This window comes from Rhagoletis zephyria, unplaced genomic scaffold (assembly GCF_001687245.7).
Source record: "Rhagoletis zephyria isolate East Lansing unplaced genomic scaffold, Rhagoletis_zephyria_1.1 Rzeph_scaffold_00005, whole genome shotgun sequence".
Lineage (NCBI taxonomy): Eukaryota > Metazoa > Arthropoda > Insecta > Diptera > Tephritidae > Rhagoletis > Rhagoletis zephyria.
Genome location: NW_016157089.1, coordinates 4,783 through 17,868, shown reverse-complemented (window position 1 = coordinate 17,868; position 13,086 = coordinate 4,783). Strand labels below are relative to the sequence as shown.

Here is a 13,086-nt window from a genome sequence, read left to right as displayed (position 1 = left end):
CGGATAACAAACAAACCGCTTATCCAAATTAAACAAATTTGGTGTCATATGAAAGAGGACTGAAATAGCTTTTAAACAGAAAAATCGAACGAAGATTACCACCTCGATTTATATTTTTTTTATAATCTAATACTAAAGAAATTCATATAAATAAATACCTGACCCAAGGTTTGTTCTATGGCTATTAATTAACATTTTTTATAGAAATATTTTTCAATATGTGGCGTTTCTCGTTTAGACATTTCAGTTTTAAAGCTATTTAAGTCCTCTTTCATTTGATACCAAACTTGTTTAAATTGGATAAGCGATTTGTTTATTATCCGGAAAGTACTTTTATTTCGGAATAAAAATATTTGACCAAGTTTAACTCGTAAAAAAACTGTAAATTTCGGTTCCTTCAATATTCGCATTCGCAAGAGATCCGCGTTGAGTTTTGCAAATGCGAAAGCGAATGCGAATGTTAAAATTAATGCGGAAGCTCCGCGGTAGCGAATGCGAATGCGTATATTCGCAATAACCCTGATTTGAAGGTTTGACAAGCCGTTCGAGGAAAATGTTAACGAAAATCAAAATTTTTAGATTTTCTGGCCGCCATGTTGACGTTTGATCAAGCCGCTTACGTTGTGTATGATAAAATCGCCTCATTCGCAATGGAATGAGGACGCGAGAGAGAAAAATCGAAGAAAACCAAACCCTTTACATTGTGAACCAGAAGAAAACTAAAATTCTTTGCTTGAACGAGTCATATTTGCATGGTGTATGACAAAATGGGAAAACCAGGTTTGAAGAATGTTTGACAAGCCCAAGTGGCTGTGGTGTATTTCGCTCTTTATAAAACTTCGGAAAGCTTTATTCCAAAATTTGCAGGTCGATTTAACAGCTCTCTTCTGTAAGACATGGCTACATTTGTTATCTGCAAATATATCGAGAAAAAATTCCGCAAAATAAAAATCCTCAAGAAATACTCAAGCGTGCCCGAAATTTCTTACGTTTTGAGGAATTACTCACAAAGAAGCAACACTGATTTTAAGAATGATTTTCAAGAACTTAACCTAATTAAAGAATAAATTGTGTACAAGCATTCAATTAAGGATATCTTCCTTATTTGAGCTAAACTCGAAAAAAGCCATTACCTTGCATTTGGTTTTACGCAATAACGATTTAAGCTGTCGCACAGTGTTATTGTTGACGCAAAGTAAGTGCTGAAAGCTTCTAAAGACAACACATTTCACTTTCCAACAAAAGTAAATGTTATTTGTTTATTTGTATTCTTATTTATTGTAAATTTTAAGACGCTTCATTTATTGCAACTTTGACCCATAAAAAGATCAGAGATAATATTTGCAGTAAGATGGAAAATTTTTCATCTGGATCGGCTGTATAAATATCTACATATATACATATGCACATATGTATGTTAATCAAATTGAGCAAACATGACACATGTGTTCTGGCAAGGATTTTTTTATAAAATTTTTATTTTGTCTCGGCTCTTTAACCGACTTCAAAAAAAAAGGAGAAGGTTATCAATTCGTGGGAATATTATTTGTATGGCCTTATAACTTTAGACCACCTTGACCGATCCGGTCATTGGAAATTAACGATAATCTTAAATTTTTGTATAAGAATTGAAGTCAATTTCTTTTTTTGCTTAAAACTTACTTGTATTAAAATATTTCGGAACCACGTCCAAAGGAATGGAAGTGGGTACATTAAAACCATTATATTAATAAAAAAGTAACTTTTACCTTCAAAATTTAAATCGGAAGGAAAACACAAATTAAATAACATATGTATGTACTTTTATTATTTTGAACAAATTATACCAATTTTTTTAGCAGATAAATATCGGCAATGTTTTCCTTTTATTTTTCAGACATTGATAAAAATCAAACTTGCGACTTGAATTTTCCGGCTTTATCGAAAGGGGCGTATAACCCTCTCAAAAAATTAACATTTTTCATTCGCTTGTTCCTACGTGAGATTCTTGGAATTAAAATTTTTCGGTATTGTTCATGCTTGCGAAAATTTTGGGAATATTTCGTTTTTTCTATTTTCGAGATTAATTCCTACTTCGGGTGTAAGTCCTGAGAATCCCGAAGTGGTCCCGAAAATCTCGAAAGTCACGAGAAACTCAAAGTTGTCCCGAAAATCGGTAAATAACACCAAGCGTCCCGAACTGGTCTCTAGGATTATGAAGCAATTCCGAAATAGTCCCGGAATTCCCTTAATAGAGCTCGAGGATACGGAAATAATCTCGAAAATCCGGAAATAGTCCCGAGACATAGACCTCCTGAAGTAGTCCTGAAAATCCCTAAAAATTTCGTATGATCCAAAACAATATTACACGAAGTATCTCGCAAAGTGCCGGGAAAATCGAATAAGAACATTAAGGGCCAAATTCAAAGTCATGGTTACCACTGCAAAACTTTCTTTCCTAACAAGAGCTGGTTCAATAACCTACCAAAATGGCTTCGTTCCTACCATTTAAGAAAACGCCGTTTGACGGTAATAAATAATTTTTTTTGCTGGTTTTCAAACTTAAAATCAGATTTCCAAGTAAACAAAATGATCGGAATAATATCTGGTATATACATTATTTAAGTACATATTATACATAGCACACAAAAAAGTCGTCTGTGCTTTTAACCAGACCCACCTACCGACAAGTAATTCGACCCGCTGAACCCGAATCTGAGGTCTGTTCTACTTCTACTCCCTCAAAATTTCTAGTAAATTGCACACATTTATTATGAAGTATATATATGTACATAAATAAGTAAGGTAAAAATAAACCTCACGGTTAGGCTTGCCAAATATCCGGGTCTAGGAGCCGCAGGGTTGGGGGAAAAATCTGCGCGTTGTGTATTTGCCATTAATTTCTTCGAGCTACTGGAAATATGTATGACTCAGAATAAGTTTTCTTTTTAATTTTCGTGTATAAAAAAAAAATATATTCTGTAAGCACGTAAATATATTTGTTATGTAGTAAGCTTGTGAATTTTTCTTCTAGTGCCATTTGAAATATTTTAACAACCTTGTCATTGTTGAAACAATTATCGATTCGAAGAAAAATATTTGATTTATAAACCCGCCTTTACGTCCATCAATTCAATCAATTAATATCCCTTTAGATACCCAGTGGATACAAGTTTTTATAGCGTATACGGAGTTCAAAGAATGGCCGAAAGTAATGGGTGAAATCCTGCCTATGCCAGTAAGCAACGAGTTTTTTAAGGTATTTCGCAAACAGTTGGGGCCATCCAAGAAACAGAATGAGGGTAAAACTGATATTGTCCCTATTTTACATGCCTACTCACAGTGCTAACAAAGTGACACACTACTACAAACCAGAGATGTTTTCGGTTTTATGAGCAAAGAAACCTACCATCCTACCAACGATAAAAAAACCTACCAATTTTGGTAGGAAAAGCCCAAAACGGCAACCCTGTTCACAGTGCGTAGTTAACTCAGAATCGGCAGTTAACTACTGATTTTTGTACTCAAAATCAAAATCACTGTAAATTTGGCCCTAAATCTCGGAAAGTATAACACGAAGACTCCCGAACACTTTTAAGTCCAAAGATCTCTACGCAGCATACGATTGCAAATGACTCAATGACGCCGAGCCGTTAAAGAACTTTTGGTAAATAAACGTGCAAGAAATAGTTCCGGTATTAGCAAGTCAATATTCTTATTAAGTCTCATCAAAAAATTCCTTGTCGTTTAAAGGATAAAGGGAATGCCGCATTATACTAAAGCCAGCTTCTCGACATAAGCTACAATTCCATACGAACACAGATATATGTACATATGTACATGATAGTAGTACATGTTTTATAGTAGCAATTTGGCCTAACACTGGTATTTAGTATCGAGATAGATAGGCTGACTTCCAAAATGTATCAATACAATGTTTGGATACTGTTATACTGCGGTATTCAAACTGTTTTTATATGCAGAGTTGCGACACATTGCAACCATATAGATTGCATATTTTAAATATTCAAAATAGCAAGAACAATTTTTCTGAATTTTCCATTTTTAAAACATCAATGGTAACCAATAACAAACGAAGCATCAACTGTGTTTCTGATGCGCTGATTGCTCTAGCGATGCGTTTCGATAACTTTTCGGATGCGTTTTGGAAAAGTATACATTGTCAATATTGTGTAGCTCAGCGTTATGGAACATTATACGTTGTACGTATGCAAAGCAACTGACGTTTTGGAAGTCAGCCGTACTTTAAAAAGTTTAGTATTTGGGTACACACAGTGCAGCTTCTATTTCGAAGAAGACGAAACATTCACATCGTAAGTTTCATTTTTATCAATGCCTGAAAATTAAAAAGCGAACATTACCGATTGTTCTCTGTTCAAAAAATACCGGCGAATAATCGGTATTTTTTGCTCAAAACAATAAAAGTAAAAAATTAACTTAAATATTTTGTTTTTTAATTTAAAATGCATTACCGGTACGGTCTCTGAAATACACCCATCTAGCATAGATATAAATTTTGAATTGACAGCTTTAATCTTGAAGGGCACTTAATCAGCACCCTCACCTATTTTGTAAGCAGTTCGGAATAAAATTCTGCCTTAAAACATGCATAAGTACTCAGGCAATGCGAATTTTATGTTCAATATTTTTTTTATTATCAATAACAAGACAAGTTTAATGAAAGGTTGTAAAAAATTTTCCACACGCAATGGAATAAAAGCATTCTTATCAAAATTATTAATGTGTATGCATGTATGTACATATGTATTTTGTATGTAAATAATGCTATACAGTTCTTAAACCACATAAATTAAAAGGAATGTATATGCACATGTATGTAGGTATATTTTTATTGAATTGGCAGAAAACATTTGATTTGTTATGAGTGATATGAATGTCATGATTTTTCTCACTTCGGCATTTTATAGCTTCCATAGCTGATAGCTTACTTTAGCAATAAGTCGTTATTACTGTCAGTTCAGATTCTGGGGCGACCGCCTTTACCAAGAAGCTAGAAGTAAGCAATTCTACTCTGTAGAACCCAGGTTCGATACCATGTCAGCGCATGTGTACAAGCGTAATTCTCAGTGAAACTTAATCGTATTTCGTTTCATTTCTAGTTTGTTTCATACTGCAGAAATTCGTATTTATTTTAACCTTAGTAAGAAAGGTGTAAAATATCCACGATCTTTCTTAAAAAAGACAGTCTTTTTATAATAAGAAGAACTTTTTTGATATGCCTACATCTTTGGCTTCGGTAGGGGTAAAATTTGCGAAGCTGTAACGCATAGCCCTGCAGAAAATTTCGAAGGGCTGATTTGCCGTTATTTAAACTTGACGGCGCGATTGTTATTGTTAATTCTATACATTAATTTGTTAGTTTGTTTAAAACCATATTAAAAGCCAACTGCATAAAAACGTTCGGAAATGCGTCACCAAAAAAATTTTTCGTATCACTGCACCTAAAAATGCACAAAGGTTGCAGCGGAAAAGGAAGGAACTACGCGATGCGCCATTGCACAGCATAGGTTTCTGCCGGACACTTTAGTGGGAAAACGGAACGTCAAAGTATCCGAAAATGGATTCAGTAAACCGACAAAAATTCGCACTTCATCCACTTTTTGCTCTTTTTCGGATCGGTTTTCAGCTTTTCGGTGGTTGGCCACTGGCAACTACGCATGCATGCTTTCAAATGTTTAGCTTGAGCAAATAAAATACAATTATTGCTTTCAAATTACATCATCTTTTTCGAACGTTTTCCGCATACGAAAATTGATGATACTGTAGGAGTTTTTAAATTCGTTTTCGGATACGGAAAATTGAACTAAACTCACTATCGGCAAAATTTACGTTTCTTTGCTGGCTGGGTATGCATATGCCTAAATGTATGCAACCATTTAAAAAAGCAAGTAAACAAAGGGTGCTTCTAATGAAATTAAAAATTTTTTGCTGAAATTTTTTGCTTCGAAATTTTCTGCTGGGCTTCGCAAATTTTACCCCTAATTGTTTGATTAAAATTAGTTTTGAAATGCTTGAAATTAGCATCCCATTCATTTAGCAGTCTCCCACACAAACGTATTGCAACCGAAAAATATTTCCATAAACAGGTGATAGAGATGCACTTTCACTTTTAAATTGGTCATTGTCAGAGTTATATGACAAAATATGTGTGTATACACTGCAATCATTTAAATCTTTTTGCTTTATTTCCGGAAAATATTGGTAGATTTTTAGCCTTTGTTCGTAAAAATTTTAGAAAATAAAATACAGATAAAAAGTTGGTAGATCTACCAATAAAGTGGTAAAGTCCGTGCACTGCCATCGGCTGTTCTAACGATTTGAAAGTTGAATAAGCAAAAACAAAATTCCATCTGAATTTTCACCTTTTAAATATATCGTAACGAAGTAATATCGAGTTTTATAAGTATTTTTGTTAATTTGTTTGTGTATATGCGTATAATATATACATTAGCGCACACAAGGGTGGGTTTTGGGGTTCAAAGCCGTCCCCCCAAAGCTCATAACCTCAATTACAAACTGTATCTTAATGCTTGGAATCTAGCTCTCGAAAAAATCACAAGTAGTACTTTTTATTATTTCTGTTGCTTGAAAAGCAAACTTTCCTTAAGAAATAAATATAAGAGCATTTTTTTCTTAAGAGCTGCAAACTGATTTCAGAAATTTTGATAGAAGAAAATTTCCTTTCCCTTTCTTGTGCGTCATTTTACATGAGTTTTTCGTTTGTCTTGGGAGCTTTTAAAAGTTTAACTGCGAATGAACACATTGGCCTAAAAGTATGCAATGCATACTCACTTACTGTTGTTTTTTACCCTTTACAGCCTAAAAGAGTTTACCACAGATATGTACTTAACAAGGATTAGAAGATTTAGTTTGCCAGCTTCGAATTCGTTCTACAAAAATAAGCTACATAATAAAAATACAAGTTCAGTTAATTTTTTGAGTATTCGAAATATTCAAGAAATGGAGCAATTGTAAAAATCACCATCTCCATCGAAAACTAAAAACCAGAAATCGAGGAAAATGAACATAAAAGTGTAAAAATTTCATGGAATTAAATAATTTATTTATATTAAAATTCTTTAATAACATTTTTTATTACTTTTGAAAGTTGAGCGCAGCTTGTGTTTATAGAACTTTTTATTACACAAGTATGTAATTTTTAAGCAAAAAATACAACCGACTTCAATTCTCATATACAAATTTAGGAGTACCGTTAATTTATTCATGATCCAATCATCAGACCTAAACTAAATTACCAATTAGGTACCTTCTTTACGATAAAAAAAAAAATATTGAAACCGGTTCACGCGGTCCAAAGCTATACGGTGGCACACATAAAAGAAGAAAGAATACTCCGAAGAATTGATAACCTCCCCTTTTTTGAAGTCGGTTAAAAATGTTTGAGTTCTTTGTCAATTTATGTATGTAGTTTTAATTTTATGTAAATAAAATGCAATTTATGAAACTTAAAGTTTTTTTTATTACATACCTAGTGAACATAAAACTTGCATAAATGTATTTTAAAAAGCGTATTATCTAAAGCAGTATTTGCTGATAATATATATTCAGAAGTATAAAAATATATACCAAAAAAATATATTCCTGGGTGCGCCCCTGAATATATAGTTTTACCAGTTTTTACCCGAAAAGCTTTCCCGTACTTTTTGGTTTTTCTCTCTTTCTCTGAGAGCAATTTTGTGTTTTGATAGTTTAACAAGTTTTATCCAGAAAAGTTGAGGAACGAAACTATTGTGTGACTTCAGCGAATGGGTGGATGCTATCAAATCGACGAAGAGAGGGTTAGCGGTCCGCGAATGGCGCCACCTTCATTTTCTGCATCGTGATTTAACGCTGGTACAAAACATATTTGGATCGCTCACACTTGCCTGGTTATCAGGTTATCTGATTATGTGGTTATATTTTGTATTCAGTTTACAACAATAACATACACTACAGAATAATAATTTTTAACCAGATAAAGAATAACCTGGCAAGTGTGAACAACCCAAAAGATAATTTCTTGACATAACTTCCATGGAACTTATGTCACTGTTCCCTGGATGTTATGTTGAAACCCCGGCATGCAATGGCAAACCTCTGCGTGCATTTCTGACATGACTCCGCCAAATGTACATTAACCTTCCATCAAGAGCGGAATATTTGTTGGAAAGAAAACCACATCATTTTCTGCCAAATTATGTAAAATATTTTAGTTAATGCACTTTCTAAGAACGTGTGCGATATATAATCTTGAACTTTTCTTTTGTCTGCTTAACTAATTAATAAGAATTTTGTAACTGTATTCCTTTTTTATATTTCGTCTAAGTGTGTATGTATGTATATATGTATGTATGTATATAACACCTGTAAAGCACCGCTTAAACTTATTCTAAAAGTCAATAGAAACGGAAGCAAAGGTTGCAGTCATTGCCGACCACACTTTTAGTCACGAGATTTATTCACCTACAACATGTTAGCACATACATATATGGGTTCACATTAGGCGGGTACGGTTTTTTAACTCACGACGGTATATAGTAGTAAAACTACAGTCCTCTCTACGAACGAAAATCACACTTTATAAGTCTCTCATCATATAAATACAGCGTATGTGATGGATAGGTCATGTCGTACGGAATGATGCAAATGCTCCAGCCATGAAAGTGGCAGAGCAATAGGAAGACCACCACCATTCCGAAATCAGATGGAGAAGCACTTGGCTTCAATTGGAATTTCTGATTGGCACCAGTTGGTTTAGGTGGCCGCTGTTGTTCAGCGGTTAGAAGGGCGCACTACCATAGCGCAGGGCCTGGTTTCAAGCGTAGTTCAACCCAACATCAAAAAATAAAAAACAGAAAAGTGCTTTCTAATATTGATCGCCCCTCGGCAGGCAATGGCCAACTTCTGTATATTCGGACATGAAAAACAGCTTCTCATAAAACTGCAATCGTCGTTAGTAGTCGGCATAAAATTTTAGGCTCCTCCCATTTGTGTGACAACATCATGGCGCACGCCACAAATCGGAGGAGAACCTCGGTCAAACACTAACATTTGTATGTATGTATGTTTAAGCGCCAATCTAATATTATTATTACACTTAGCACATAAGAGAAAAGACTGGTGTGATATGTTGAGCCGAGCAAAATCGCTTAAGCGGTTAGAGTAGAACTCCGCAAAAGGCATTTTAGACGCTCCACACTTTTCAGGCTTTTAGAACTTTATTCAGCTATAAGTTGCATATGTCGGCGCGAGCGCTGAAAGCCATAACTTCTAAAGGGCTTGGAGTGGAGTTTTACTTTAGAGTAGGGCTCCAAATTGCGGCCTTGTGCAGTCATATCTAGCAAACAACTTCAACGAATTTTTTAAAATCGTTTAACCACAAGCAGTTTCCCTAACATATCGTCAGCTGGGAGGAAGACCGACCTATCTCGGCAGCCAGTACGAAAACGCCCTATCTCAGAAAAATTCTCAAACTTTTCAATATATTTTAAGTTGAGATAGGGCGTATTGAACCAAATTCTGAGATAGGGCGTTTTTGAATCAAATTCTAAAATAGGGCATTCTTCAACCAAATTCTGAAATAGGGCGTTCTTCAACCAAATTCTGAAATAGGGCGTTCTTGAAAAGTTTTCTGAGAAGGGCGTCTTCGAACTGGCTGCCGAGATAGGTCGATCTTCCACTCAGGTGTCGATATGTAGTATTCTTAGTGACCCTCCCTAATATGCATGCATATGAACATATCCATATACATACATATGTATGTATGCTTACAAAAACATTTAAGCACATGCAATAAATATACATACATACATATATACGCTCCCAAGTCGGGTTTATGCAATGATCGGGCGTTTAATGCCATAGAAGTGAAATCGGCGGCATTGCAGCGTGCATTATGCGCCGACTAGCTATTGAGCGTACAAATTATAATCACTTTGCACAATCGCACGCGACGGGCGCGACATGTAAGATAACGTGTGAGTGAATGCTTCAGACTTTTGCCTTTCTTCCAATAAGCAAGCTTCTGATTGTTTGCCTTAAGTACATGCTTTACTTCCATATCGACGGTGATACTCCAAAACGGTCTATGTCTATTAGTACCCTTGACACTTATGTAGATGGTATCTTACTTGCAAAGGAATGCATCTGCAAATCGTTCCACCCTAATAAACGAATGTCAAAACTGTCTATCTTTGGCTGATGAAGACTAACGTTTGCTAGAAGCGGTCAGATACAGATAACAGATCAGTCAAGCACCAGAGGTAATAAGAGACATGGAACGTTTTACAGTATCACCGACGATATGTACAAATTGTACATTTCACACAAATTCATTAATAGATCTGTAGAGATCGGACTTACCATTTTCAGCGGTGTAACCCCAGTGTGAGCTCATGTTTTCTGCGTTCTGAGGGTGTAGATTTTTTTTATTTAAATGCCCTGTTTATAATTCAGACACTTTCCCAAGCTGAGCAACAAAAAATTGCTTCGGCAATATCAAGAATGTTTAACCGCAATAAATAACAGTAATAATAGTGTAAATAATGACGGCGAAATAGTCGACTGATTTTTTTTTTGATGATCTGTTGTTTATTTGAGAGCAGCCGTAAGTCAATTGAATTGCTGTATGACAGTTAGTGAGCTTTAAAAACGCGTTTGACTCTTGCCAGTTGGCAGGTGTGTATGTACCGTGATCAATGGAAAGTATATGGAAGTAAAAAGCCGCGTACTGATGAGCGACGGAACATGAAGAATGTTAAGACGTCTCGCACGTTTGTCTGCCTAAAGAAGACTGTTGAGTGCGAGGTCTGGTTGCCTGCTGTTTGCTTGCGCCGAAACTGAAATGAATTAAACTAAGCTAGCTACCGAGCCAGTCAGCCAATCGGCTAGTCTTATAGTCAGATAGTCTGGCGTTTGTTTGAGCGTTGAAATAGTGCACAATTTCAGAATGAAACTACTAATGAACGAGTACTACTAAGCTTACACATATGTATGTATGTACTGATCTATATATTCAGGTATCTACATATGTACGTATTATGCATATAGGAATCTGTATGTCAGTACAATACAAATACGGACGGAAATGCGAATGAATAACAAAATGACAGACTGCTTTTTCCCCCAGAAAGTCTGAAATTAACTTGCGCAGCAGCAGCGACTTTTTCCAAAATGCATTCGCATTGGTCGCATGCAGTAAAGTTTACTGAGAAGTTTCGAAAACAACAGCTGAGAGCGTCATCAAGAACGTTGATGTTAAAGTTAACGCCAATGCGGCTGAGCGCAATCGTAATTATACCATTCACGCAATGCAATATTTACATACGCATACATACATACACACATTGCTCTCTATACACAGTGGTCGAAAAAATTATAGCCGCGCCATATATTGACAAGTTTAAACATATACTTTTTTTTGTTATTTAATTTAAGTTATTGTTTTATAAAAATATAGTTCATTCTTTAACAAAAAATGAGTAAATCCAAGGTTAAAACTGTGTATAATATTTAAAAAAATTCAACAAACTTTCGTAATAACTTCGATCTTTTTAATTAGATTTCTTAGAAATATTTTGAGCGTGCAGTTTTGTAACCCATTGGATTCTATTTTCTCGAATAAAATGCCAGTTTCAAATTGCTAATCGCGCGGTTGACCGAAATGGAAGCAAACAATAATTCGAATTTATTATAAGAATAATTCAAATTTAAAAGGGGATGTATAAAGAAAGCCAGCCTTTTTTCACTTCGCGTCAAATGAATTATACGTTTATACCTGTTTTCTAACCGATGTGAGAATTAAAAAACCGATTTGAAAACAAATTCGAGTCAACACACTTTTGAATTTCTGAGCGTATTGAAATTTGGTTTATGCTTACGTTTTGAATCACGGCGAAGTGGGTTAAAGCGCTTTATGTGTCGGTATAAACAAGGTATATCACAACATGATCGATTTGGTTTCTCGTTTTTCGATCCGGAGACAGCCACGTAGCTCCTTAGCCCGTATCTGCGTACGCTCATAACCACTGTGTATAGAGAGCTATGAGTGTATGTATGTATGTATACTGAGAATCTTTCTGGCTGCCGTCCCTAAATTGGAGCGCTGAGCGTTGTGTTTTCTATTTGTCAACGAGTGTCAGTGCGGTATCCCTAAATCAACGCGACGTTATTTTTGAGGTTTTGCTTATTTCCTCTCGTTTTTGTTCTCGTCTCCTCTTTCACTTTTTGTCCTTTCTCTTTCTTTCCGTCTTCTGCATCCAACTTCAACACGTAACCCCCTGTCAAAAATTAAAATTCCATTTGCTCGGCGCTAACGCCGCGCTATTGTGGGACGTTTCATACAAATTGTATGGGCATAAGAATTTTTGGCAGTAAGAAATCTAATAAAAGGGCTCGAAATTTTTACAAAAGTTTCTTGAATTCTTTTTAATATTGCACAGAGTTTGAAACTGGGATTTACAAAGGTTTTGTTAAAGAATGAACTATATTTTTATAAAAAAAAATAACCAAAATTAAATAACAAAAAGAATAATATGTTAAAACTTGTCAAAATATGGTGCGGCTATAATTTGTTCGACCCCTGTACTAGGGCTGAGAAAGAGTCTATTATTTTTTTTGCAACTTGTTGGATTCAGTAATTTTGAGAACAATTTTACGAATAAATTCAAATACTGTTTAGACCAGAGGTTCCCAAACTATTTTTTCTCGTAGACCCCTTTCAAAAATTTACTGGTCTCGGTGGACCCCCTGCTGATACATTTCTAAATATTCCCAAAGCCCGTAAAAAAATTAAATGTGAAAATTAGATCTAACAATGTAAATTTGCATGGTGGGTGAATTCAAAAACTAAACTCAGAGTGACCAAAATAAAAGTAAAATATTTTCTTGTGTTCTATTTATAAAAATAATAATGTGATTACACACTTGTAGATTTAAAAAAAAATAGAGCTCGTAAATACATCAAAATACTCTCTCGCTCGGAAGAGTTATATTTTTTACGAGCACTGCGATCGCTAGCGTTATTTACATTATCTTCACTATAAACTCATCAAATGTTCGCCTCTC

The 13,086-nt window shown here is 35.0% G+C and overlaps 1 protein-coding gene and 1 long non-coding RNA gene across 2 annotated transcripts in view; one reads left to right on the top strand and one right to left on the bottom strand.

Moving 5' to 3' along the window:
* CAH1 (carbonic anhydrase 1) overlaps positions 1 to 10,868 on the bottom strand; it is an 81,324-nt gene extending 70,456 nt beyond the window's left edge. The window contains exon 1 of the mRNA XM_017629834.1: positions 10,384 to 10,868. Coding sequence (XP_017485323.1) covers positions 10,384 to 10,417 — 34 coding nt within the window. The 5' untranslated portion in view covers positions 10,418 to 10,868. The remainder of the gene's footprint in view (positions 1 to 10,383) is intronic.
* LOC108373960 (uncharacterized) lies at positions 4,872 to 6,975 on the top strand. Its single transcript, XR_001849008.1, has 2 exons — positions 4,872 to 5,017; positions 6,840 to 6,975. It is a non-coding gene; the product is annotated as an uncharacterized LOC108373960 (long non-coding RNA).
* Positions 10,869 to 13,086: the final 2,218 nt, after the last annotated feature.